Source organism: Chrysemys picta, chromosome 4 (assembly GCF_011386835.1).
Source record: "Chrysemys picta bellii isolate R12L10 chromosome 4, ASM1138683v2, whole genome shotgun sequence".
Lineage (NCBI taxonomy): Eukaryota > Metazoa > Chordata > Testudines > Emydidae > Chrysemys > Chrysemys picta.
Window position 1 is genome coordinate 53,173,358 of NC_088794.1, and position 27,842 is coordinate 53,201,199.

The 27,842-nt window shown below is 43.0% G+C and overlaps 1 protein-coding gene across 2 annotated transcripts; it reads right to left on the reverse strand.

The window, feature by feature from the left end:
* Positions 1–3,204: 3,204 nt before the first annotated feature.
* Positions 3,205–17,104, reverse strand: DEPDC7 (DEP domain containing 7). 2 transcript variants are annotated; one of them, XM_005291524.4, is made up of 9 exons: positions 16,947–17,104; positions 13,054–13,447; positions 11,015–11,142; positions 9,656–9,845; positions 7,404–7,618; positions 4,595–4,737; positions 4,251–4,376; positions 4,063–4,141; positions 3,205–3,520 (listed from the first exon to the last, which is right to left on the reverse strand). In XM_005291524.4, the coding sequence occupies exons 1-9, from the start codon at positions 17,017–17,019 to the stop codon at positions 3,306–3,308; spliced, it is 1,563 nt and encodes a 520-aa protein (XP_005291581.2). In that variant the 5' UTR covers positions 17,020–17,104; the 3' UTR covers positions 3,205–3,305. The 2 variants fall into 2 exon arrangements, with proteins under 2 accessions (XP_005291581.2, XP_042713206.2); XM_042857272.2 differs by having other exon boundaries at positions 4,063–4,174.
* Between the last annotated feature and the right edge of the window lie 10,738 nt (positions 17,105–27,842).

Genomic DNA, 27,842 nt, shown 5'->3' on the forward strand with positions numbered 1-27,842 from the left:
AAGTCTAGGTCCGAAATCAGGGCTCATCACCAGAGCTTGCTCCATGTCTCTCTTGGCTTCACCAGAGTGACACTACAGGAGAGGAACAAGGCCTCTTCTGCCCCTAGAAACCGTCTCCTTTTGTCCTGTAGCCCCATCATAGTAGCCAGCCAGCTCCAGCTGGGTTTCATTTGTCCTGGCCCAGCCTACACTTGCAGCCAATGCACTAATTGAGCTCCCTCCAGCTCCCTTTAACTGTTTCAGTGCCAGTAGGGGGGTTTACACTCCATCACAATGCAGTTTTTTGGAAAGAGAAAGGTAAATAATTATTTTTTTCTAAAGGAATTCTGGACCATTGTTATGGATTTCCCCACTTCATTTACTACTATTTCTGCCTTTTCCAATAATCAGATATTTGAATAATGGCTCTAAATCAGAGATCCCCAAACTGTGGGGTGGGGCGTACAGGAGTGTTCGGGACAGGGGAGCCTAGGCCAGCCCCCATAGGGGGCAGGGAGGGAGCACCACCCACTTCCACCCCCAGCTATGACCCTGGCTGCCAGCCCTGCCCCCAGCTGCCAGCCTCCAACCCCTGTCCGTATCTCTTGCTCCCAGAGCTGCAGCCCCACTCCAGACTCTGGAAGGGGCGGTGGACAGGGGTAAGGGAGGGTGTGATGTAAAAAGTTTGGGGAGCACTGCTCTAGATTAAGTTCCTGAATTAAAAAAAAAAAAGGTATCAGTGCAGTATATAATTACATATTCTCCATAAATCTATAGCCAAATAAAGAAAAGGAATGTACTTAGTCAAGCCTGGATAGTCTTTGAAGGTCCTTATATTCTAGACAATATCTTCCCTCTCAAGAACCAAAGTATTATTGGGTTTTTCCTTGCACTCAACCCCAGATTACTCAATATCAGCTGTTCCTTATGTGAAAATACTCTAAGTGCATGCTGGCAACTGTAAAATTAGTTGAGACACTCAGATTGACAGTTGTCTACACCATAAGAGCCACCACACATGGTATTTCTTGCCCCATTACATCAACTATTAAGGCAGTTTGAAGAGAGGAAGCTCTTAGAACAAATTTGGTACAAATGGGCACAGACAGTTCCCACAGAGCTAGGGTAGTCATAGCAGGTTAAAACTGGCAAATTAAAAATGTAGCAATATTAATATTGCTTGACAAAAATAAGCCTTGTCACTTGCTACCAAAGCTTTTTCAAAATGGATAACTACCGCTAACTCTTGCTTTTTAGGTCACCCTTCTAGAAAGGAGAGGAAACAATTATTCTTTGCCTCAAATAAGTGTGAGGAAGAGGGACTAGGAAGGGAAGGATGGAGTCTTGGATCCTACTACCTTACATCTAGTTTGTTTTTCCCAGCATGCAATAAGGTGGTTTCAGTACTCAATCAATTCACTTAAGAAAAAATACAGATAAGCATAGCCTGAACAGCCATTTCTTGCACAGAAAATTATATATTGAATTAATGGGGATCACTGCCTATGCACAATACTTATCTTGACTTCCGTGGTATATGAAATTCTATGGCTTCATGGAAGGGAGAGGAGCGGTCATATTATTGAAAAATTATGTAATATTTGCATAGAGGTGTTGTATGTGATCATTACCTAGTACACCAGTAAGAACACCAATGTGCATTTTGTAATAAGTGTATATATACTCCTCTCTTCAAGATGAGGCACTTTATGGACATCTTCAGAAACAGGCTTGGATGTAGGCAGCTGAATGATCCATTTCACAATACTCACTCTGATCTTGAGTCAGTACAAAGACCATTTCAATGATCTGCCATATTTTAAACATGGCATGTCATGAATTCTCAGATTTACAGCGGTTAGGCACAGTTCAGTCTCTAATGTAGTTGAAAGTAACCTAATAAGAAAAATATAGCAATAGCCTATCGTGCTTTAGCTACACTGAATCAACACTGTGTCCGAAAGTTAACCGACTTCAGACCCATTAAGTAGCATCAACTATTATTGATCTTTCTTCAGGACAATTCATGTTTAGGAGCCAAGGAGTAGAGAGTTATTGGAAGCTGCAGGAGCAGCCATCTAGCTTTTTTGCCTCTGTAGTTCAGCAACCAATGGCTATTTGCATTATGGCACACTAATTAACCATCCTTACTCTGCCAAATTAAATAGTAGATGGTTTCTCAGTTACATTGTTCCACACCAATGAAGGCGGACAGCAATTTAGAGTTACTGTACAGCAAGGGACATACATAATGAAGGGAAGTGGTTTTTACTGGCAAGCCCCAATAGCTTGGTGAAACCCTCTCAACGCCAACTAAAGGCAAAAATTGGCTCCAAATAATTGAGGAGACTGATGACTACGCTCCCTCTCTAATCTTTAAGAGCACAATAGGAAGATACATAGCAGCCTCCAGGGTTTCACTGTGGATTTATATGGACAAGTCACATGCCCACATTGTAGAACTCAAAATCCTTGTGTTTGTTCCAAATCACTAACTGTAGCTAGACTGTTCATACTAAGAGCACCCCACCACTGACCATTATTTTGCAGTAATCAAGATTCATTAAAACACTCATAGGCTTGCTTTTCTGTTAAGCCAATTGATATCCAGGCACAACTAAATATAATCTTTTCTACAGCAACTCTAAAGCCATTAAAGTCAGTGGGAGTTGAGGGTACACAGCAGGATCAGGCCCTTAATGATAAAGTCATTTCCCCCATTAAACTTAAATTGGCACAATGAGTCATCTTAACATGACAACAGTTCAATTAGCAGTTTGATACAGGTTGTGGAACGAGCATTTACATAGTTTTCTAGACTACTGTGGTACTGCATTGATTAAAAAAAGGAAAAAAAGATATGTTACCTTGAACTATGTCTTACAAGGGCAGTTAGATTAGACTAAGATTCAAGATTCTCAAAATTGCTGGAGAAGGAGAAATAAAACAAAAAACCCCCAAAACCAGTCCCAGACAGCCTGAAGCAAATACTTTTGCTAAGTGACTCGCTTTCCATTGTCACAGGACTGTACTTCCATGTTTGAAGAAAGTAATATTAAAAATAATACAGAAGTTGGGATTCTTGGTTTCAGATTTCTCTGCCATCAGACAGGCAACAATTTTAAAATGAGCACTCAAACTGTTCCATAAATACATGTTGCTTTATAAAAGCAACTGAAACCCAAGATTATACTTTTTAGTTTGATTAATTACTTGTAAATTCCATTAATCTTCAAAATAATTTTATTATGTGGATGAATACAAAATCTTTTAAAAAGACATATTAATATAAACTATTGTACAGATTACATTTCTTTAATTTTAAATTACACACACATATTAGTAACTCTATCACCAAAATATTGCATGAAAATAGTTGGATTGCTACTATGAAATTGACCTAGCAGTTTCTTTCTCTCCTTGGCAGAGATTTTTGTATCTTCATCAATAGTTTTTAGCAAAGATAACAGCTCAGCTTTTGTGGTCTTCTGTACACTGTAGTGATATTCACTTTGATCAAGTTTCTGGCAGAAGGTGTAGCCTAAAGACATGTGAAAGACAGTCAGATAATTTACAAGCAATAGGACAGAGTTAGCCACCCTGTAGACCAGGGGTTGGCAACCTATGGCAAGCTGATTTTCAGTGGCACTCACACTGCCTAGGTCCTGGCCACCAGTTGGGGGGCTCTGCATTTTAAATTTAATTTTAAATGAAGCATCTTAAACATTTTTAAAACCTTATTTACTTTACATACAATAGTTTAGTTATATATTATAGACTTATAGACAGAGACCTTCTAAAAACGTTAAAATGTATTATTGACACGCAAAACCTTAAATTAGAGTGAATAAATGAACACTCGGCACACCACTTCTGAAAGGTTGCCCACCCCTGCTGTAGATTTTACAGGTATGTTTGCCTTTAAGATGGTTCTGTACCTTTCATGACACACCCAGTTTTAAAAAGGATCCTTTGATGCAGTCTCAGACTCCATTTTTAGTGAAATTACATATTTATCCAGATTACAAAGAGAATGACTTAAAACATTATCTATAGTCTAAAAGGCAATTTTAAAACACTTACCTGTATCCTTACTAGGATCTTGTCCTTGTTGTACAGCCATCAGCTTATCACTAACCATTTTATGTAATGTTGCTGGGATCTTGAACAAGAGAGTAGAAAATACAAATATTTTCTATGGTTAATGTTTTAGGTAGATCTGAGATGTAGTTTAGTTCAAATGTCTAAGGTGGCTGCTTTCTCAGTCTTACCTTTAAAACGTCTTTTTGCTGGTCCACCAAGAACAAAATTAGGAGGTCAGTTTTTCCTTTGGATAAAGTTTTATTGTTGACAATAGCTTTAGAGAATGTTCTTTTTACAACCATCCTGTTGTCACTCTACAAAATAGTGACAGAATAGTCAGAGGGTAGCGCTATAGTTTTCTTATTTACTAAATATGGTTAACAAAAAAACATCACCTTGTTCATTTTAGCATACTTTTTTAGTATACAGTCTTTCAACATTGAATTATAAGACGACACAGGTAAATCCCCCCAGATATTACAAATCTGCTGGAAGTTATAAGAGTGCTAGAAATCTTGGATGTTAAATTTACCTCTTTCTGCAACTTGAACTCAGAATGATGTGCTGCAATAGCCATGAAGTACAACAGCCTCCTAAACTCCTCTCTAGTTTGACTATCCAAAAGCTTCAAGTAGAGCTGAATTGCTTCTAAAGCCTGTTCTGTCTTTCCATTCACTGGGACAAAATACAAAGTTGAATAGGTTCATGCTCCTATTATATTTCTTTTTTGAAAGATCAAAGTCCAGAAACATTAATTTTTAGTAAATCAACCAAAAAAAAACCCCACAAACAAACAAAAAAAAGATAAAGTTATCCATTAAGCTAGACATATCTAAGCCGAGACTACACTACCAAATTAAGTTGACTAAAGTTACACTGACACAGCCACTGCAGTAATTAAATCACTTTTGTATGTCCACACTACACTCCTTGCGTCAGCAGTGTGCGTACCCGCCAGGAGCGCTTGCACCGATTTAACTGTCAGCGTGGAGCATTGTGCGATGGCTTCTGAAAAGCAACAACAGTTGATGTAAGCAACACACCGTCTACACGGACACTACATTGACTTAACTACATTGACCATAGCGCTACGCCTCTCACAGAGGTGGAGTTAAGTCAGCATAGTGGATGAGTTACACCAGCAGGAGCTACAGTTCAGTGTAGACACTTAGAGTTACATCTATGTAAGCTGCCATACGTCGACCTTACTCTGTAGCATAGACCAGGCCTAAGCATATCCACAGGGCAAACAGCAAGTTTCTCTTTCACTCTGCTGCTGTTTTAGAAAGGTAATTGATGCTTGTATTAAAATTTAGGAGTAATTTGTCTCTATGCAAGCAAACTATTTTTTCCCCATTAGATTATGCAGTCGTACATAGATTTATACAGATTTGAGGTTTATAATGGAAAATATTTATCAGTTGATTTAAAAATATTTAAATTATATACCAGCTTTGAACCTGTAAGGCAACGGGACGCATACTAACAGAGATAAACACAAAACTAAACATACCACCTAACTGAAATAATTTCATTTTTGCGTTTGTATTACTTCAGGCAGTTTCTATAGAATTCTATGCACTGAATGATTTCAGAGGCCAGTTTGCTTTAAGTTCTTCAGTATTCTTAAATGACACATGATCATTGCCACTATCAGGCTCCATTTATGCTCAAACAACCTTTAGCAATTTCTCCCCCCTCCACCCGCCTTCTTCCTCACCTGGATACTCAGATTCCAGGTGTTTTCCACCTGTACCATGATCATCAGTTTTGACAAGTCTGGTGACGGGACTATTTGGCTTGCCATTTTAAAACACTCTACATGCAGACTCTTTACGCTCATATTTAAGAGCTCTCACTTTGTCAACTTCAATTAGCAATTTACATTCCACAAAATAAGATTGTAAGGTTGACTTTACAACTCAACCAACTTTGGCAACTTTACAAAAATAGCTAAGATATCGGCGTGACCTCCAGTTGTGCCAGACATACACAATGTAATGCAGTTTGTAGAGTCTTCAAAGGGAATTACTTCTAAAGTTCTGACTGGCACCAATTGAACTTAATATTTAAAAGTTAATTTACACAGGACTAAAGGTAATCTCCTCCAGTAACTCTCTGAATAGCGAGCACACTTCAGAAGAGGATTAGTAAGGAGAGATGGGGCTCTGTGTTTTCAGTATGCTGATGACTCCCTGTTGTATGCCTCTATCTTGTCTGATTCAGATGATGCACTTCAGGTAAAGTCTAGGCAAGTTTGGGGCATGGATGAGAGTGAGCTGGCTAAAGCTAAACCTAGAAGAGACTGAGGCAGTGATGGTGGAAGCAGCTGGAGGAGGAGATGGCAGAGATAATCATAAGAATGGCCATACTGGGTTAGACCAAAGGTCCATCTAGCCCAGTATCCTGTCTGCCAACGCCAGGTGCCCCAGAGGGAATGAACAGAACAGGTAATCAAGTGACCCAATCCCTGTCGCTTATTCCCAGTTTCTGGCAAACAGAGGCTAGGGACACCATCCCTGCCCATCCTGGCAAATAGCCATATTTAAAGTGAATCATATTAGGCTATTCACCTCTGAAGTATTTTTAAATGAAAGATATTATCCACAGTGTGGGAGGAGCCACTAGCGAGCTATACACATATCTACCTAAAGAAAACCAAACTAGGCTTAAAAGAACACCCAGTAAATTCTAACAGACCAATACAGATATGCCAAAATGAAGTTGTATGGAAGTAGATATGGTAACGTTAGGCCCGATTCTCTACTGCTTTACATCTTGCATAAAGTGTAAAGTAGGTATAAAATACAGTCACATCCGAATGTTAGAGTTACACACTCACTTTGCACAGGTGTAAAGCTGTAGACAATCTGGCCCTGAGGCTCCTAAATTAGAGTTCTCTTACTCAAAATTTAGGCCACAGCTGCACCGCTATTTAAGTACAGCTGCGCCACTGCAGTGCATGTGGAGAAAATGCTCGATGCTCTCCCATTGGCATAAAAAAATATATATATATATATATCCACCCCCGCAAGCAGCATAAGCTATGACAGCAGGAGAAGCTCTCCCGCTGACACAGCACTGTGCACATGGACGCTTATGTCAGTGTGTAACTTATGTCGCCCGGGGGAGGGGGGGGGGGGGAAGTGGAATATTCACACCCCTGAGCGACTAAGTTTTGCCAAGATTGGCTGTAGTATAGACACAGCCTTAGTTTTTAGGACTAAAGTTTATACCTGTGTAGCACGGCAGTCAAACCTGAAGCCTGACAGTTAAGTACCCAGTCCTGCTGTCACTCACCAGACGAACCTGGGATCTCAGCTTCATTTCTTTTCACTTACCCAACAGCTCTGCAATTCCTGCGTGGATGTCAGTCGCATGGCTTAACAGTGGCTCCTTCTTTTGGCTGTAGTATCTACCAATGGTATCAAACAGCAGTAGTTTCCATGTGTCTGCTTTATCAGGTTGACTAGGCAAATTTCTGCTTATATCCACTACCATTTGATCTGGAAGATATTCCAAGCAATCGATTGCTGCAGAGAGCCATTCATCAGTCCTAGAAAGAAAGACCATTATCCAAAGACCAAGAAATAATTCTATGAAGATACAGACATGAAACAGTCAGCCAGCTGAATTTTGTCTCCAGAGGGCAAAAGACTCTGCAAATACATCCATGTAAATGTTCAAACCAGTAAATGAAAATATGTTCAGTGCTCAGATATCATAGTAATGGGCAAAGCCTAAGAACCTAGACTGAGAGTTTAGGATCAAGTTAAGGGTTTAAAAGTCTGTTCCTCCATTATTTGCTTTTCAAAACTGGAGTTTAGGATTCTGTTTGTCCAGCTAAATGAGATTATAAGTATTTCAAGCCAAGTCAAAGTGGCATTCTATGTATTAGGTGTATGTGGTGTAATTACCATACCCAATCAGAGATTCCTGAACTTTGATCTGACCTTAACAGATAAGGACAGGGTTTCAATCTGTATTTTTAATAGCAGACTATGCAATTTCAGGCTAAGCTTTTTTTAAACTAATGATTAAGTATTTGAAATATCTTAAGTATACTGAAGAGATTTTTAGTCTGTTCACTCATGGTTGATTAAGAGTTTCCAGAATCCAAAAAAAGGAATTATACAGCCATACTTAGTTTTAGGGGTTTTCTTGTTGTTGTGCAGTATGGTTAAGTAAAATGTTTTGTTGTTACCTATCCTCACTGTCTACTGTCACCTCCTCTAATCTGGAGCTTTTCTTTGTCTAATGAATTTCTCCCCACTCTGAAAGACCTTACCAGCACCTATTCGGATCAGAAGTGCTAACCCTTAAAAACTACATTTAATAATTTTAAGGCAGAAGATGTTGGCTTACTGCATACCTCAGCATGCTTTTTGTATTTGCATACTTCAGTTGTAAGACTAGTTTAATTCCATGCTGAACAATGCTAACCTCTTAGAACCTCAGGGAGTTGACACAGCAGTAATACAATTATGACCAAGCCCTTAGTTAAAAATAAACTACATTACAAGATTACACTGTTAATACTTTAAAATTAAAAGGGAGAGTGCGCTTAATTCTTTTCCAGATGATTTTCCATTATATGCTGTAATTCCAATGACATATCTGGAATACTTCTTCCAGCAGAAGAGGATGAGTTAGAATTGTAATTTCCCATAGATCAATGGTGCCCAATCTTTTCCTGTTGCATCCCCCTTTACCAGTAATGGAATCTGTCCACACACACACATTCCCCTCCATTACTGCACAGTTGGTTCAGCAGGGGATCTTGGGCTTCCTTGGGGGGCTGGCCCAGGACCCGCCAGGCACTCCCTGAACATTCCTCCATGCCCTCCTTGTGGGGCACACCCCACAGTTTGGGGACCTCTGCTATAGACTCAACTCAAAAGTTTCCTATCAAACCAGAGTTCCTACCACCTCGCACTAAAAGGATGATTGGCTAAAAGAAAGTCAATTCACCATGTGTAGAAACCCCTTTACTTAGAATAAAAAGACCATAATTGAAGGTGGCTGATGGACAAGCTTATCTCTGTGCTGGAGAAATCATTAAACACAGTCCCAGGTCTGGTCTGAAGTTCTGTCCAATAGCTTCTTGACTTGTAGATTGTGAACAACACGCAACACAAGTGTTGGAAAGTTAAACCCTATTTTGAGTGTTGGCATCTCCATGTAATAAGATGGCGCTTACTGGAGAATTCACCACTTTGCTAAGTCAAATGAAAAACCAGTAGTATTTTGCTGCCATTTTAAAAAGTTCATTTTAAGACATTTGGGCACTTCTGTTCCTTACTTAACTATCAGTGCTTTCACAGGCCTTCCAGGGTTCAGCAGTAATGGTCTCTGTTGAATCTGATGTTAGCTTAGCAAACTATATCACTATTCAACCCAGTCAATTCTGATAGATAGATACCATGCCTGTTGTCTTTCATGCAATAAGAGAGGCTGATTTTATTACGTTTTTTACTGTCGTGCCTATGGATGAATCAAAAACAGGCCCATTGTGCTAGACTTCTGTGTGACTTAAGAAGAGAATGATCCAAAAATGCTTCCTGCCCTCATAGTTAAATAAGTTTCTACTTACTGAGAGTCACTGAAAGCCTTGAGAATTTCTCTGTCTATGTAGTTGCTTGTGATGATGTATCCCGCCTCCTTCTTGGGTTGGGGAAGCTTGGACCTAACCCCTTGATGTTCAAGTAAAGAGTCAAGAAGTGGAAGGTCCACAAGCTGCAGCAGACGAGCAATTGTTTGTTCTTGCCATACTTCATTAATAACTGGAGTGTATAAAGACATGCAGTGAGATCCTGCTAGTGAAGTGAGGAGTCAAGAAAGATTATACAAGTTACAATATTTTTCTTTCCTCTAAGAGATTTCAGTGTTCTCTTAGCAGGGGGTTCCAGTAACAAGGAGTGGATTCCTTATCAACTTTAAGTGCACTATATCACAGCAAGATAAAAGAATTTGTTTTGTTAGCTGTTAGAGTAGGAGAATTACCTTTGGATAAGTCTGAAATGCTTTACATTCTTTGTACTCTAACATGCAAGCAATCTTTGTCATAGATAAGGAATCAAGTCAGGTAATTCATACTCATAGGGGCTTCTGAAGAAAGAAAGGTTTGTTGACGATTCTGAAGCTCAAACAATAACTCCTAGCTGTAAATCCCTACCACATTTTAGGCTTCCATAACTGAAAACTAAAAAGACCAGTCTACTGTAGTTTCCAGGAAGTATATTTTAATCAAGCCAAAGAAGGAAATATCTAGCAATAATCTAAATTTTACAAGCAGTTTAAATTGAGTGAGAAAACATGAACTGTCAGCCACCATTTTAAGCCCTCTCATTTAAAGCAAGTAAGGGGAAAGGTTGGAGACTGGGTAGAGCATATGCACATTTTGGGGGCTAGGAAGAGGGTTTGAGCCAACAATGAGTTATGTCCATGTTGAGGTCAGGTGTGAATTCAATTCTAGCTTTTCGTGGGCTGTAGTCCACGAAAGCTTATGCTCTAATAAATTTTTTAGTCTCTAAGGTGCCACAAGTACTCCTGTTCTTCTTTTTGCGGATACAGACTAACACGGCTGTTACTCTGAAACTTGTCAGGTGTGACTGTAGCTTAAGATGTTAAATGACAAACAGGGAGGATTTCTGACTCCAGTTTGAATCTATACCAGCCCATGACAGTGGCGTGTTCTCCCTCAGAAGTTTCTACACTGATGTATTGTTTAAACTGGAGATAACGGATCTCTGTTAGAATCTAAGTTAAAACAAAACTTCACTGCACAATGTTCTCCTTGTGTTTTGAACTTTGAGTTTCATAAACACACTGAAGAGAGTCTAGTTTAACATCTATCCTCCAGTTTAAGACTGGAAAGGTGTATGCCTGCAGTACCAGTATTATTACCTTCCTCCTCGCCCCACAAGTAGTTGTGACATCTTATTTGGCTTACCTTGACGAGACAAACTTGCAGAGAGGTTTACTTCGGGAGCGTTAGCAGGTTTTAGACTCAAGTTTTCCCAGAGATCTTCTAAGCTTTCTGATTTGACTGGAGGAGGATTAAATGCCATTTTCTCAAGTCTGAGACAAAGAGAAAGGGTGATCCAACATAAGGACTTCAGAAATAAGGGACCATTTACTTACTAAAAATCAAATCTATACACATGAAACAGTGACTATCCTTGGTGCCAATTAATAAAGAGCTTTATTTTTAAAAATCTTATGAATGCCACTGCAGAACAACAGGAGTGGGGGAGGGGGAGAGGAGGGCAGGGAGAGAGAGAGAGCGCACAAAACTCCTAAAGACTGACGAAAGTAGAGTAAAAATGCCTCGGTGAGCTTCTTGTTAAAATTCCCTTTGCTCTCATTGCTCTGCTCCAGTTTGAACAATACAAGGGAAACAGATTCATTTCACTTCCTTACTACTTGTTCATGGAGTCAAAACAGAACAGCACCAAGTGACAAAGCTGCACAGAGTGCTAGAGAGGAGGGAAGAAAGCAAGTCACCAATATCCCTAGCTCACTGCTACTACTCTCCATCCTACGCTACACAGATATCAGGGAGCATGAAAGCAGTGCACTGCTTGGAAAGCTTCTCTGCCTTCCCTGTAGCCACAGGCAACACATACACGCAGCCACTTATCAGGACCCAGCTAAGAGCCATGAGTGCGTGTACTGGTTCCCCCCTGCCCCCTGGTTCAGGCCTGGAATTGGCAGGTCCCCCTGAAGCAGCAGGGAGTTCTCTTCCAAAAAGACCTCTGAAAAATGGGAGAAAGACAGGAGAATGGGATGTTCCAGACATAGCACACACCCCCAGTGAAGGATTTGTTGGGATTAGGATATAGTTTGTGAAGCAATAAGAGGTGGTAGCCACTCACTGGCAACACATCATTGTTAAGGCCGTACAGAGACAGCCTGTGAGACAAACTTAACATGAACACAAATGCTTGTAGGCTGTTAGCCCTTCTGTCCCTGCTCCCTCTCCACCCACTTCCATATTTTACTTGATTCCAGTCATAGCCTCCTGGATCTGAATGTCTTTCCTTCTTTTCAGCTATCCGCCATATGCTGGGAGAAATACCATAGCAACTCCCACTGGCCAATCATTTCTACTTTAAGCAGTTAGGAATAGGAAGTAAAAGGACTGCTTGATAGAAGCATAAAGGTAATGGGCCAAATTCATCCCAAAAATAAAGTCAGTGCAATATGCCAGGGACGAATTTGACCCAGTAACATTTATATATCAATTTTTTTCAAATATTCATCAACATAGGAATATGTATAATGTTTTAAGATGGTAAATTTTTTTTTGCATTTATCTAACTAGGGACAGCAAGACTACCCGTATTTGTCTCGCTTTCTGGTTGTATGTGCAAACTTTTCAGAAGTGTGGGCTACAACTGCAGCTACTCAGAAGACAGACCTCTATATACGTAAAGTAGTTGTTTTAAGGGTTTGAAAAAATGTGTAAATTAGGGCCTAATTTTACACAAGTCCTTTTAACAGCTAGGGACTTCCAAAAGTGGCAAGACAATAATAATTTTGCAGTTTTTCTTGGGGACTGCATGGCTCAGTCAATTGGTAACGAGATAACCTCTGGATTACTAACCTAAATCCATACCAGAATTGCAGTGACTGAATGTTATTCCATGTGATTAGTGATCAGATACCTCCATTAGATGAGACTGATGGTCTCAATCCACTTCTTAGTGGATAAGCATCCCATCTCCTCCTCCCCACAACTAGCTCCTTGATTTCAGTCCTTGTGACTGCTTGGACAGAGAAGGCAAGGACTGAACTGACATGGAGACTGAACTTTCCCATTTGAAGATGTGGTTCCGACAGGTAACAGCCACCCATGCGCTACTGATTTTGTGGATGGAAGGAATCAGCTGGATGCCTTTCAAGAAAACCTAAATACACAACCCACAAAAAATAGCATTATTTCCCCACTGCAAAGCATCTTATCTTCTCATACCATTGAGTACTAACCTTTGATGGGTACAATGCCCGTATTCTTTTTCAAATGGACTGTCTTCTGGGCTAGGTACATTTGTCAATCTATAGAAGCTGCAGCTACTATCTTCAAACACAGACCGTTTGTCTTTTCCAAAGACTTTAGTTGAAACTGCCTCAAACACTTTGTAATCCATCAGTGCTTGACACACTCGCACTACTTTAGCACGGGAAATATCTACATCCCCAAAATATCTGTTCTGGAGGAGGTGAGCAAAGATGACATCCACTGCATCAGAGCCAATAAAACAGTTATTATAGCATTTCAGGTTCTGTCGCCGCTTTTTCACTTCCACTTGAGTCTGAAGTGCATTGATGATGCTGCTCCATACATATGTTGCTCCAAATGGCTTTTGTGCTAAGCTGAAACCTAATGGCGGAAGGACAGGGAAAGCATTAGTAATGGCATTTACTTTGACAAGCTGATAGCTTGCTGTGCAGTTTTTCAGAATTATATACTCTCTTCAGGGTAGACTATCACTCAGCCAAGAAAAAAAAAAAAGTCTATGCATGAAACCAGTGTATATTTGCATGCCCTATCCCCCAGCACCTCAGCTGGTTACTTATTCACAGCTAAAGTTTTCCTGCCACTTAACTGGAAGCGTCCTGTGATTTTCCACTCAAAGTACATTGTTCAAGACACCACTGACAACCAACATGGGTTATATATAGGGGACCACTTACACTGACATTTACCTTCTCCAGAATTTAAAACCACCAGCAAGTTAAAAACTATGGACCCTATAATCCCAGCAGTTGCATGTTTGGAACTCCCTGGCTTCTCTGCTACGGCTGCCAACAGGATGCCAAACCCCCACTCCCTCCCCCTGCCTTTTTTTTTTTTTTTTTTTTTTTTTAAATAAAGGGGGATAGGTGTTTTCTGGACACTTGTCCACTAAGCACTGGTCCAAGATCATCAATTTATCTCATAAATGCTACTGAACACTTATCAGCTGGAACAGATTTCAGTCATTACAACTCTGGCTTGGATTCAGACCAATAATCTAGAAGCAAAAGCTTCATATTCCTATTACTAATTGACTTAGCCAGTCAGTCCCCAAGAAAAGCTGCAGAATATTACTAGCTTGCCACTTTTGAAGTTGCTGCAAGTTACACACTAGTAACTGACAGGCCTACTTATGACAAATAATTGTTTTCAGATGTTTCTATTCACTTACTCTTTTCTCATTGTATTAGTCATGGTTGGGTTTTTGGGTTTTTTTTGGGTGCAAAAAACTTTTTTAAAGAAGAGACTACAGTGGAGAAGTTATTTTCAACTAATTCTCTGACTCCCAATTTTGGTGGGAAGAGGAGTGAAATAGCATGTGTGCGCTCCCCCTTCCCTTTCTTTTTCTTTAAAACGAAGTTACCTGAGCTGTAAACTTCGTTGAATCTAGATGCTATAACATTTTGCACAAAAGGCCTATCAAGTGAAACGGTTTACAGGTTTTCATCTCGGGAGGGGGATGGCACAGAATTATCCCGCTGTGAAACAATGCTAGGACAATTTCTTTAGTCTGTTTTTTAGAAAGGAGTTGTGCTACCATTAGCTAACTCCCTATTACTACACACTACCCAGTGAGTGTGGCGGGAGGAGGAGAAGATACGTGCGCCTTGTCAATTTTCATACACATTTCTGATAGAAATCCCACCAATACAGGTAAGAAGCACATCCTCTCTAGTATACACATGCCCCCCAAACCTCTGTAGCATTTACACATACTAACTTCCACAAGCAGCCAAACGGATCATATAGCAGAGTTACAACATCTCCCCTTTTATTAAATACATGGCCCTGTTTCACTTATGGAAGCAAAATTCAGGAGTTAAGAAAGTATTGTCAACGTCCACTGGGTCAGTCACGGCTATCCAGCAGCACATACCCTTGTAGCAGCAATATTCATTGACTGATCACGTTCAGCTCAAAGTTGAGTTTAATACTAATAAAGCTGACATTAGAAAAAAATAACTCTGCTCAGTAGAAACCTGCTGGTGTCAGTTTGTGTTCTGGGGCACTCCGATACCATGGAGATAGGGGCAGAGAGAGGCATCACATTCATAATCCTTGTAACCAAATTAGGTTAATGTTAATGTGGATTTCAAGAAGTCTTGGAACACTGGGGAAGTTCCAGAAGACCGGGGTGGGAGGGGATTCTAATGCTGTGCCAACATTTAAAAAAGGATAAACAGGATGATCTTGGTGATCATAGGCCTGTCAGGCTGACATTGATCCTGGGCAAGATAACAGAACAGCTGATACAGGACTCAGTTAATAAATAATTAAAAGAGTATTATAATTAATACCAATAACATGGGCTTATGGAAAATAGAGCCCATCAAACTAACTTGATTTTTTTAAATGAGATTACAAGTTTGGTTGATAAAGATAATAGTGTTGATGTAATATACTTAGACTTCTGTAAAGGTGTTTGACTTGGTACCACACAACATTTTAATTAAAAAAAGTAGAGCGATATAAAATTAACATGGCACACATTAAACAGACTAAAAGCTGGCTGACTCAAAACATAATTGTGAGCAGGGAATCACTGAGTGGATGTGTTTCTAATAGGGTGCTGCAGAGACTGGTTCTTGGCCCTACGCTATTTAACATTTTTAATCAATGATCTGCAAGAAAACACAAATCAGCACTGATAATGTTTGCAGATGACACAAAAATTGGGGGAGTAGTAAATAATAAAGACAGGTCACTGACATGGATGGATATGAATTGTTTGGTAAACTGGCACAAGCAAACAGTGTGTGTTTTAATATGGCTAAATGAAAACAACCATCTAGGACCAAAGAACGTAGGCCACCTGTACAGGGGATGGAGGATTCTATCCTAAGAAGCAGTGACTGATAAAGATTTAGGGGCTGTGGTAGATAATCAGCTGAACAGGAACTCTCAAGGTGATGCTATGGCCAAAAAGAGCTAATGCAATTCTTAGACATGTAAACCGGGGTATCTAGAATAGGAGGAGAGAGTATTTGGCACTGCTGCTAGAATACAGTGTCCAATTCTGGTGCCCACAATTCAAGAAGGGTGTTGATAAATTGGAAAGGGTTCAGAGAAGAGCCGCGAACAATTAAAGGATTAGCAAACCTGTCTTACAGTGAGCAGCTGAACCAATTTAGCTTAACAAAGAGCAGGTTAAGGGATGACTTGATTACAGTCTGTAAGTACCTCTGAATCTATACCAGTTAATAGAGACAAAACTAGAGAGTCTCAATATGCAGCTTTGGAAGGTTGGCATATAACCCAGAGATGCTTAGCCTCCTATGCCGAAACACTTTTCTCCATGAGTTTGGGACTCAGGAAACTCCAGGCAAGCTCTGAAATAGTGTCGATAGGACAAATAATCAGCCAGGTGCATATCCCACCCGGCTAAGGAGCAATGCTGCTAGGGTCAGGAACATCTCAGATACCAGGATAAAAAACAGTGACACCACAGTATGCTGTGCCAGGGTCCGAGTACACAACACCGTTGCTGCCCCCAGAATGGAGCTGACTGGGAGATTTGCCCCCCCAAAGGGCAGAGACACCACCATAAGGAATGGGTTTGGGGCACTAAAGACACACACCTGCGTGAGCCCCACCCTTGCAGGGCCCCTCAAGGAAAGCGCCCTCAGACCTAACTGCAAGGGTTCAAGGACACGTCCCCCCACCCCCGCTGCTCTCCTGCTCCCTCTGCGCAGACACAGCCCCGCTCTGAGCGGCTTTTCACGCGGGTGCGTGCGGAGAAGGGACCGGCAGGACTGAGCGAGGGCAGCGTCCGGGACAGTCCCGGCCAGGCAGGTAGGCAGCCCGCACTCCCCTGCTCCCTCCGCGGTGTTTCCCGCTTCCTCCCTCCCGCCCATCCCCGTACCCGGGGGCTTGTTAGCCGGGCTGTACACAGCGCAGAGATTCAAAGCTGCCGCCTTCTCCCGCACGCCGGCCATGGCTGGCTGCTCCGAGCGCCGCAAGCGGAGTGCGCCCGCCACCCCGGGCCCGGCTGGGATCTAGCCGAGGAAGTGGGCGGAGCCTTCCTGAGCAGCGCCCACCCTATTGGCTCATCTAGGCCTAGCTCCGTCCTCAATGTGTCCGCCCCGCATTCCAGACCCGGCTCGCACGCGGGGTACAGGCAGCGGGGGCGGGGCAGGGACCTTGTCTGCACCCCAGTACCTGGGGGAGTGAACCCCCGCCTCTCCGGTCCCCCTGCTCTGTCCCCAATGCCAGACTTACAGTCTCCCTTGTTCCCATGGGCCCAGCAAAAGGATAAGGGGAAACATAATTTAAAACGGGACAGCCAGTTATAATAAAATCAAAACCAGGCACCCAGGGAAACGGTTCCCTGCCTATGTAAGGACTTTTAGCACCTAAGCCGGAGACAGACTTTTCTTCAGGTTGGAATGGTGGATTTGGGGGGGAAAGTGCGGACATGATACTGCATGGCAAGGCAGTTCGCATAAATCCAAAGTCAATGGGCCCGCCTCTGTCAGTATTTTAAATATATATAATGCTTAACTATTGGCTCTTGTATGTGTTTCAGTTTTTGTAAGTAGCACTGGGATCATCAGCAAGAAAGGGAAATACTGACTATTTTTGTCCATGAAAAGGATAGCATTTCTGCTTCTTAACTATTTTTTGTGATTTAAAAAATGCTCTTTATTTATATGTTTTCATTATTTTAACAAAATGCTGTTTACTTAATTATATTTTTAGCTGGAAAAAATTACAACCCGTTATAAAACACCAGTAGAGAGCTGTAATATTTCAAACGCAATAATATCTCAACAGCAATAAAATCTTCACCTTATACGCCTAACAGGAGAATATATAACCCTGTCAAAACACAAGCATAATCAGGTTGTTCTATTTACCGTGTAAGAATGTTTTAGATTAACAAAATAATAAAAGGACACAGACTCAACAAACAAAGATCCAAGGTCTCACATAATTCCAAACTGGTCAACCACAACAGGAAAGCAAACTGATAGTAAATCTTGCAAGTGATTTCAGATGAACATTTCTTTTGTTTAAGGGACACCAGGTATTTACCAATCCATCCAAAACTGTATGTCAATCACATTTCACTGATATTTTCAGTGTATCTTACAAAGTCTTTTTGTTTGGTGTGAAAGAAGCATAGTTTATTGACCTTCAGGGCTGCAAGGAAAGGGCTGCCTACTTTCACAGGCTTTTGCCTGGGTGGGGGTGGGAAGAGTTGAGCTTTGCTTACGGTAGGGCTAGCGAGGTTGTTGAATCTTTTGTCAGTATGGCATTCAACAGAACTTCTGCCCTTGAAGTAGAAGCAGCTGCAGAGCCTTAAGTTGCATTTTTAATTACATCTATCAGTTTATTTTAGAAATAAAGAAACTAAATTATATAGATATTAAAAGTGAAAAACAAAGCTATTAAACTTCAGATTCTAGATTATTAAAAATATTGGGCCCAATCCTGCATAAGTTTACACATGTGCAAAACTTTACTTAACCTGGATCCTGGAATTTGCTCAAGACTGGCAGCACTTGAGTGGAGATTTTCATCTGCCCTGTAGAGCATTGAAGATTTTGGGCAAACCTCAAGATGTTAGCACATACAGGCTCCAGCTACCTTTAATTTACACGCGGGTGTCAGTGAAGGGCAGATGTACAGCCAGCAGAATGGATTTGTTTAGGTCCTGTATAAACAATGGCTATAGTTTAAAGCTGGGAATTTCAAAGGGGCCTAAGGAAATTAGACATCCAACTCCCTTTAAATTTCAATTGCAGTTGGGTGCCTTAGGCTTTTTTGAAAACCGCAACCTATGTATTAATTTCTCATTGACAGTGCATAGATTTAAAAAAAACCACATTCCATTTTGAAGATCTTTATGATGCTATTTAACAATGTAAGTTACTTTTGAGGCCTAAATTACTTGATAATGTCCTTTCAAATACATATATAAAAAACAGAAGGGCTCACCCAAACCAAAGCCCACATTTATCTTCAAAATAAAATGTAGGTGGAAATTTGTTAATTATTCTCCTTTGTGACAGTTCTAATTTTGAAGGGGAAAAATAAGTATATTAATTTTTTTTTTAAATTAGATAAAAGGTTAGGCCTCTCACTCTTGACAGGCCTATATGAGGAGCTTGGTAGCTAGACCAGGGGTGGCCAACCTGTGGCTCCAGAGCCACAGGTGGCTCTTCAGAAGTTAATATGCGGCTCCTTGTATAAGCACAGACTCCAGGGCTGGAGCTACAGGCACCAACTTTCCAATGTGCTGGGGGATGCTCATTGCTCAACCCCTGGCTCTGCCACAGGCCCTGCCCCCAACTCCACCCCCTTTCACTCCCTCCCCTGAGCCTGCTATGCCCTCACTTCCCCCCCCCCCCCACCCCCCAAGAGCCTCCTGCATGCCACGAAACAGCTGATCAGGAGGTGCGGAGAGGGAGGGGAAGGCACTGATCGGCGAAGTTGCCAGTGGGCAGGAGGCACTGGGAGCCGGGGAGCTGATTGCAGGGGTGGGGGAGCTGTTGACGTATTACTATGGCTCTTTGGCAATGTACATTGGTAAATTCTGGCTCCTTCTCAGGCTCAGGGTACATCTACACTACCCACTGGATCAGCGGGTTGACTCTCCCGTTGACTGCTGAACTCCAGCTCGGCGAGAGGCGGAAGCAAAGTAGATGGGGGAGCGGCGGCCATCGATCCCGCACCGCGAGGACGCAAAGTAAGTGATTCTAAGTCGATCTAAGATACGTTGACTTCAGCTACGCTATTCTCATAGCTGAAGTTGCTTATCTTAGATCAATCCCCCCCACTAGTGTAGACCAGGCCTCAGGTTGGCCACCCCTACTCTAGACTAAAAATAGTTCTGCATCAGAGTTGACGGCGTCATCAGCAGTTAAGGTTACAATAACATAGCAATGAATGGTTTGGATCAAGAGCCTCACTTTAAATGAGTGTGCGTTATGACTAACATAATAGCAGATTTGGCTACTGCTATCCCTTAAAGATCTGGAATCGGACCTAAAGATCATCAAGAAGTTTAGTCCCAAAATTAATTGCAAAGCAGCCATAGTCCAAATTCCTACTGAACTTTTTGTAACTTTATTTTCAGTACATTGCTGAAATAAGGTGATACTGCAATGGCCCGGTATCTTCAGGACCCTCAGTTTTAAGCTTGAGAGAGTTAAGACCTACAAAAATATTTTCAGGAACTAGATATAGCACCCTAGTAAAAGTACAGTACAACTTTTATCAGAGAACAAGTTGTAAAAACTCTGTGTCAGAAGATAATGAACTAGTGCTAGCACACAGTGAACTGTCTCTCTGAGAAGATTGTGAGCTTTTTTTTTATTATTATTATTTTGCCAAGTAAAAGAAGAAAGCAGAAGAGGCTAAGTTCATTTCAAGGTAGTATTTCACTCAGATTGCTTTAAGTAATTTATTTTGCTTTGCTTTCTATGAATGCATTACATTTCCTGTTCACCAGAAGACCGTCTGACAAAAAGTCATCAAAATTTATAGATAAGCCACCTCTTATCTCACTATAGATACTGTATCTCTATACTCACTATAGCAACGGTAACAGAAAAGAGGGACATTTTCCTTCCTTTTCCACTGGCCAAAGGACATCAAAAAACAGTGGCAGATTAACACATGGGCCCAAGGGCCGTGGCCAATTTGGGGGCCCCTGCAGGAGCGCCAGAATCCATATAGAAGTGGGGGGTCCCCACTGGAACTGTGGCCCCACCCCTTGCTCTTCCTCTCCCTCACAGGGTCCCGCCCCCTGCTCCTCATATTCCCCCAGAAGCCCCATCCCCTGGCCAGGCTGGAAGCTGGAGCCGGGCTGTGATAGGGTGACCATATTCCCCTCCCTCTTCCCAGTGTGGAGCTGGCCCAAGCCACTCACCATGCCCACCCCCTTTTTGGCAAAACTGGGCATGTGTCTCATTTGCTCTTGTCAACCAAGCAGTTGGCAAGAACAAACAGGACAAATGCCCAGTTTTGCCAAAATAGTTGGAACATCCAGAGCAGAGCTTAAAAAGGGGCCTGTCTCGGCCAAAATGGGACATATGGGCACCCTAGGCTGCGCTAAGAGCTGCCCAGGGAGCTTGGGCTGAGTGGGGGGAGCCCCGGATCCTCCACCTGCCTTGAGCAGGGGGCCAGAGTGACCGAGAGCAGCCCCTGGCCTGCATCCCTGCCCCCCCTGCCCAGGGCAGGTGGAGGGTCCAGGTCTCCCCACAGCAGCCTGGCTCCAGCTTCTGGCCTGGCCAGGGCCTTGTGAGGAAGGGGAGGTGGCGGGGGAAAATGTTCTTTGTTCCCAGGGTCTCAATAAATCTTAATCTGCCTCTGAGAAAAGGCTATGAGGCAGATTGTTTTCAGTGTAGAAATGACTATGTAATTAAAAATGCAGATTAAAAAGTTGTGTATGTATGTGGGAGAGGAGCCAAAATTACACTGAATATTTTAATAGACCTAATTTAAAGGATAGTAGTATCCATTGATATTACTCTGGGATTTAATTGCTTGTGTAACTCCATTGACCCCAGTAGAATTATACCAAGATGAATGTGGAAATCATAATTTCTTTAATGTTCCAGGTTTTTTTTTCAACTGAACCTTCATAAATGTGAACCTGTCAATATAAGTTTGGAGGCTCTATTATTACTTCCTATCTAGACTCATAAGAAAATGCCAGTTAAAAAGGCCCCTCTTCTGACCTTCAAACCCCAACATCATAAGAAAGCTCCCGACAGACCAAGACACAACAACTCAGAGAGGTACCAAACCCTTCCAGAACAACAGATGCAAAACCTGCAGACATAGCTCCACTGATAGGGATGATTAATACTCCCCACAACACACCTTTCAAGATCCATGGGTCCTACAGAGGATGTCTATAGCAACATGTGGGGTACGTCAGCCAGTGCATCAAATGCCCCAATAACTTTGTGGGTGAAAGCAAACAACTACTCTGCTGTCAGAAGAACTCACGCAGAAAAGTGATAAAGGACAAAAACCTACCACCCCTCAGCGAACACTTTTCACAAAGTGATCACTCCATAATCGACACCTCTCAGTCCTTCTCTTCAAAGGAAACCTGCACAACACCTTCAAAAGATGAACTGGGAAATTTAAATTCATAAGTCTACTGGACACTAAAAACCCTGGACTTAAAAGAGACACTGGTTTTATGGCTCATTATAACAATTTGTAACACATCCTACTGCCTTCTAACCCTTAATTGTTCACTTAAAATTAAGTGATCTACAGCATGTGTGATCCCTTACGCTTAACAATCTGTCCCACTTTGTATTTAGCTTGGACACTTTGCTTACTTTCTTCAGACCATTGGAAGAGCTCTGTGAAACTTGAAAGCTTTTCTCTTCCACCAGCAGAAGTTGGTCCAATAAAAGATATCTCAACTACCTAGTCTCTTTTATAGATAATTGGAATCACTCATCCAAATCATATAGGGTCAGATAGCAACACACTTACTTACATTTTGGGATATAGATACCATGAGTAAAATATAGTTTTAACAAGTTATGTAAGTGAAACCTAATTTGTATGAATGTTGTTACAGCTGATTTTTTTTTTTAAACTGTTAAAGGTTTTGTATATAGCTCATCTTTGGATTGATAAATTCCATATGTGACTCTGAAGTAAGTTCTGTGAAGAAAACCTAAAAATAAATCAAACCAAGGGTTTAAGGACCAAGATCCTGCTCCCATTGAAATCAGTGACTGCCACTGCCATTGCCTTCAATGGGACCAACAGCAGACCCTAAATTCTGAGGACCTTATTCATTCAAACTCCCATTGAAGTTCCTGAGAATTTGGATTGAGTGAAGACTGAATAAGGACCTCAGGACGACTCAGTCACAAGAGTACAATTTTAGTTTGAGTAGAAAGAGCAGACTATTTAATTCTTTTAGAATTACAGACATGTTTCTGTTGCCTGACGTGGAAATTAACTGCCAGGGAAGAAAGCCATTGACTGGAGGAGATGGAGCTATATGGTACAGGTTAATGTGGATTGACACCATATTTCAATACCATGTTGGCAGACAGATGGCAATGTTGAAAGGCCTGTGGATACAGGAGTTGATAAGCTTTAGAGTAGCCAAGGACTTTGTTCCCGTAAGTGCTGCCTAACCAGATGAAAGTGTATTATTGGAAACAGTGAAGATGCCTGTCCTTACCCAAAACAGGTACAGTAACTTCTCACTTAACATTGTAGTTATGTTCCTGAAAAATGCGACTTTAAGTGAAATGATGTTAAGCGAATCCAATTTCCCCATAAGAATTAATGTAAATAGGGGGAGTTAGGTTCCAGGGAATTTTTTTTCACCAGACAAAAAACTATATATTATATAGATATACACACAGTATATGTTTTAAACAAACAATTTAATACTGTTCACAGCTATGATGATTGTGAAGCTTGGTTGAGGTGGTAAAGTTAGAGGGTGGAAGAGGGAGGGATATTTCCCAGGGAATGCCTTGCTGCTAAATGATGAACTAGCACTTGGCTGAGCTCTCAAGGGTTAACACATTGTTGTTAATGTAGCCTCTCATCAAGGCAGCACGAACAGGAGGGAGGGGAGACAGCATAGCAGACAGAGACAGACACACACCTTGTGTGTGGGCGAGACAGATGCACACTGCCCCTTTAAGTAAGCTGACCCACTCTTAAGTGCATTGTCTTTTTAGTGGATCAGGAAGTTGAGACAGCAGCTGCTGCCCCAAGCTTTCTCTGTCTCTCTCCGTCCATGTCCCTTCCCTGCTCTATATGGAGAAGGGGTAAGCGGGGTGCAGGAGCAGTGGAGAGGGGGACACCTTGACATTAGCCCCCCCCCACCTGCACAGCAAGCAGGAGTCTCTGGGAGCAGCTCCAAGGCAGAGGGCAGGAGCAGTACATAGCAGTGGGGGGAGACCAGCTGAACTGCTGATTGATAGCCTGCTGGGTAGCTGCAGCACAGGGAACTTAAGGGAGCGGGGCGCTGATAGGGGGACTGCCAGTCCATCCTGGTTACAAGCCCCCACCAGCTAGCTGCAACCGGCTGCTCTTCCTGCAAGCAGTGGACAAAGCAGGCGGCTGCCAAATAACTTTAGAAGGGAGCATTGCACAACTTTAAATGAGCATCGTCCCTAATTGATCAGCAATGTAACAACGAAACAATGTTAACCGGGATGACTTGAAGTGAGGAGTTACTGTAATGAAATTGCAAGGAAATGTTTTTTGTTCCCGCAAAATTAAATATGTTTTTAAGTTTTCCTTCACAGTTTTTGGGATATTCTTAGAAAATGGAACATTCAGAAACTGAAAATTTCTTGGCCTAAAATCAGAAAATTTTGGCCAAAATCCACAATATTTTCAGGCTTTGATTACCAAAGAGTGAAAAAAAATTGGGCTATGGTTTTGCCTGAAAACCTGAAAAACAGTCAGAAACAGACATTTCCAACAGAGATTTCCATTTTGACACAAAAGCTATTTTTATAAAAACAAAACAAACAAAAAAACCACACACACACACACACACACACACACTTAAAACAAAAAATTCACCAACTGTACCCATGACTTCACCTCACTGATGGGTTAACTTCAGTGCTTAGACATTGCTAAAGCACAGGAAATCTATTTAAAAATAAAGTGTATGCCCACAAATAAAGCTTTAATTTCACTGAATACTGGTGTAAGTTTCACTGATATGATCAGAAGGACCTATTGGGCCCAAATCCATGGCTCTGTTGCTGTTGAAGAACTACAGAAAATCATATTTACCATAAAAATGCACAAATATTCCAGTTATTTAGAACAGCCATTCTTTTCTCTTTAACCTAATTAACAATATCAACAATGTGTCCATTCATTGCAGTACTGAAGCAGATGAAAGGAATACATTTTAAACAGTTTCTTGTATGATTTTATACCATTTATATTCAGACATGAGACAAATGACATTTCAACATATAGTTCATATGTTCACATAAAGATATGTGGAAAATAGCAACTTGAGCTGGAGGAATTTACTATTATATTCCCCTTAAACTTCAAAGATAATAAAACTATCAAATCCCCACTATTTCATTGCATGGCATTATGAAATCCAATCCATATGGTCTCCCAGTATACTGAAAATGCCCCATCACATCGTGAAAAAAAGAGTGTTACCTTTTCCGTAACTGGTGTTCTTCGAGATGTGTTGCTCATGTCTATTTCACAGTAGGTGTGCGTGCTCACCATGTGCACCAGTGCCGTAAATTTTTCCCCTAGCAGTACCTGTAGGGGAGCACCCCAGCAACCCCTGGAGTGGTGCCTCCATGGCGTGGTATAAGGGGTGCTGTGCGCTCCCCTCACCCTTAGTTTCTTCTTGCCACACAACTCCGACAGAGGGAAAGCAGGGCGGGATATGGAATAGACATGAGCAACACATCTCGAAGAACACCAGTTACGGAAAAGGTAACTGTCTTTTCTTCTTCGAGTGATTGCCACAATAGGTGATTCCAAGCTATATCTGTTGGAGGTGGGTAGGAGATCACAAATTCTTGGGATGGAGCACAGTCCTGCCAAACCCGGCATCCTCCCTGGTTTGGGAGACGATCGCATAATGTGAGGTGAAAGTGTGAACTGAAGACCACGTAGCAGCCCTACAAATGTCCTGGATGGGGACGTGGGCCAAAAAGACAGCCAACAAGGCCTGTGCCTGACTCGAGTGTGCCTTCACAATTGGTGGCGGAGGGATAGCATATGGCAGAGGGAGGCCATAACAGGTACAGATGCACGAGGTGATCCAGTTGGAGAGCCGCAAAATGGAGATCGGCCGACCTTTCATGCGCTTGGCTGAGACAATGAACAGTTGCAAGGACTTTCTGAATGGTTTAGTCCGCTTCAGGTAGAAAGCCAGAGCCTGCCTCACATCCAGCATATGGAGATGGCGCTCCACACTGGACACATGGGGCTTGGGGCAGAGGACCAGCAGAAAAATGTCCTGACCCATGTGATAGGCAGAGACCACCTCTGGGAGGAACGAAGGGTGTGGGTGGAGCTGGACCTTATCCAGGGGGCTCGGAGGTCAAGGCCCTAAGTTCCGAGACCCACCTAGCCAACGCGATCGCAACCAGGAAGACCACCTTCCACGAGAAGTGTGACCAGGAGCACGTGGCTAGCGGCTCAAATAGTGGCCCCATGAGACGGGCCAACACCAGGTTTAGGTCCCACTGCAGGACAGGGAGCCTAACATATGGGAAGAGACAATCCAACCTCTTAAGGAATCAGCCAGTCATAGCATGGGAGAATACCATGTGGCCCTGCACCGGCGGATGGAAGGCTGATATGGCCGCCAGGTGCAGCTTGACTGACGAGGGCGCCAGGCCCTGAGCTCTAAGTTGAAGGAGGTAGTCCAGAATAAGCTGGATCGGGGTGGCCACTGGGGAAACGCCCCACTCATCTGCCCATTGGAGAACCGAGACCACTTTGTCAAGTAGGTTGAGCGCGTGGAGAGCCACCAATGCTGTCTGGGCCATACCGGGGCAATCAGAAGGACCCGGGCCTTGGCCAACTATCTTTTCCAGGACCTTGCCAATCAGTGGGAACAGGGGAAAGGCACAGAGAAATTGGCTTGACCAGGACAAGAGGAAGGCATCAGAGATAGCGCCCTGTCCCAGTCTCCCCCCCCTCCCGGAGTAGAACCGGGGACAGCGACGGTTCTGCCGAGTCGTGAACAGGTCCACCTGGGGCGTTCCCCACGCTTGGAAAAGTCTGTGCACCACCTCTGGATGGAGAGACCACTCGTGCTGAGAGGAGAAGTCCCTGCTCAAGCGATCCGCCGGCACATAATCGCCTCATCCGGGGAGGGTGAGGAGGCCAGCGCGGTACTTTGTGTGTCCACCAGCATCGGACGGTCCACCACCTGGTCAATCTCCAGGCACGGTACCGAGGATGTATGTCCCACCGACTCCTTCCTTGGAGGTCTGGAGAGGGAGGCCGATGGTCCTTCTGAGGCGCCAGACACCAAGTGAGCCCCCACTGGGGGCTGTGTTGGGGGCCCGGTGCCACTGCACCTGCTGTGGCACCAGCGGAGCTGGCTGTTTGGCCTGGCCCATCGATGGACGACTATGAAGGGAGGCCGGGCTGACATATAACCTGCCACTGTCCCTGGACCGGGAGGAGCAGCAGTGCTGGGAGCAATGCTGACCACGGGACTGTGATCCCGACGTGGAGGACTGGTACCGTCGGTAACAGCTGCTCTAAGATCAGCTCCGGCAGGCGGACCCGCGATGGCGAGATGCTGGCAATTGATGCTCAGGGCTGTGGAGGCGGTGCTGTGGCGTGGTCCTGGAGCAGGACGCCAAACAGGAACGACATTGACATTCATGCCATGACCGGCTGCGATAGCCCCTCCGAGATGAGGACCTTTGGCATCATCTGCCTGGGTCCTGTCAGTGTTTGCGCCTCAAGGTGGAGCGGTGCCGAGAGTCTTGGTCAGACAGAACCCAACCAGACAGTCTGGTGGGCGTCGAGGGCAATCCACGTGGACTTTGCCCTGAACGGTCGCTGGGTGGCGAACAGCGTCGGGAACGTTCCCTCGACCAAGACCAGTACCGAGCTGCAGGTGACTGCAGAGATCCCAGTGTCGGCTTGCCTCTGGAGCACGGGGCTGACATCGGTGGTGCTTCTGGTACCAGCAGGGACATAACATCCCAGGCCGCCTGCAGGGCCTCCAGTGTGGAGGGCATCCGGACATCTGGGGAGGCCTGCTCCGAATGGGCCGGACTACTCTGCT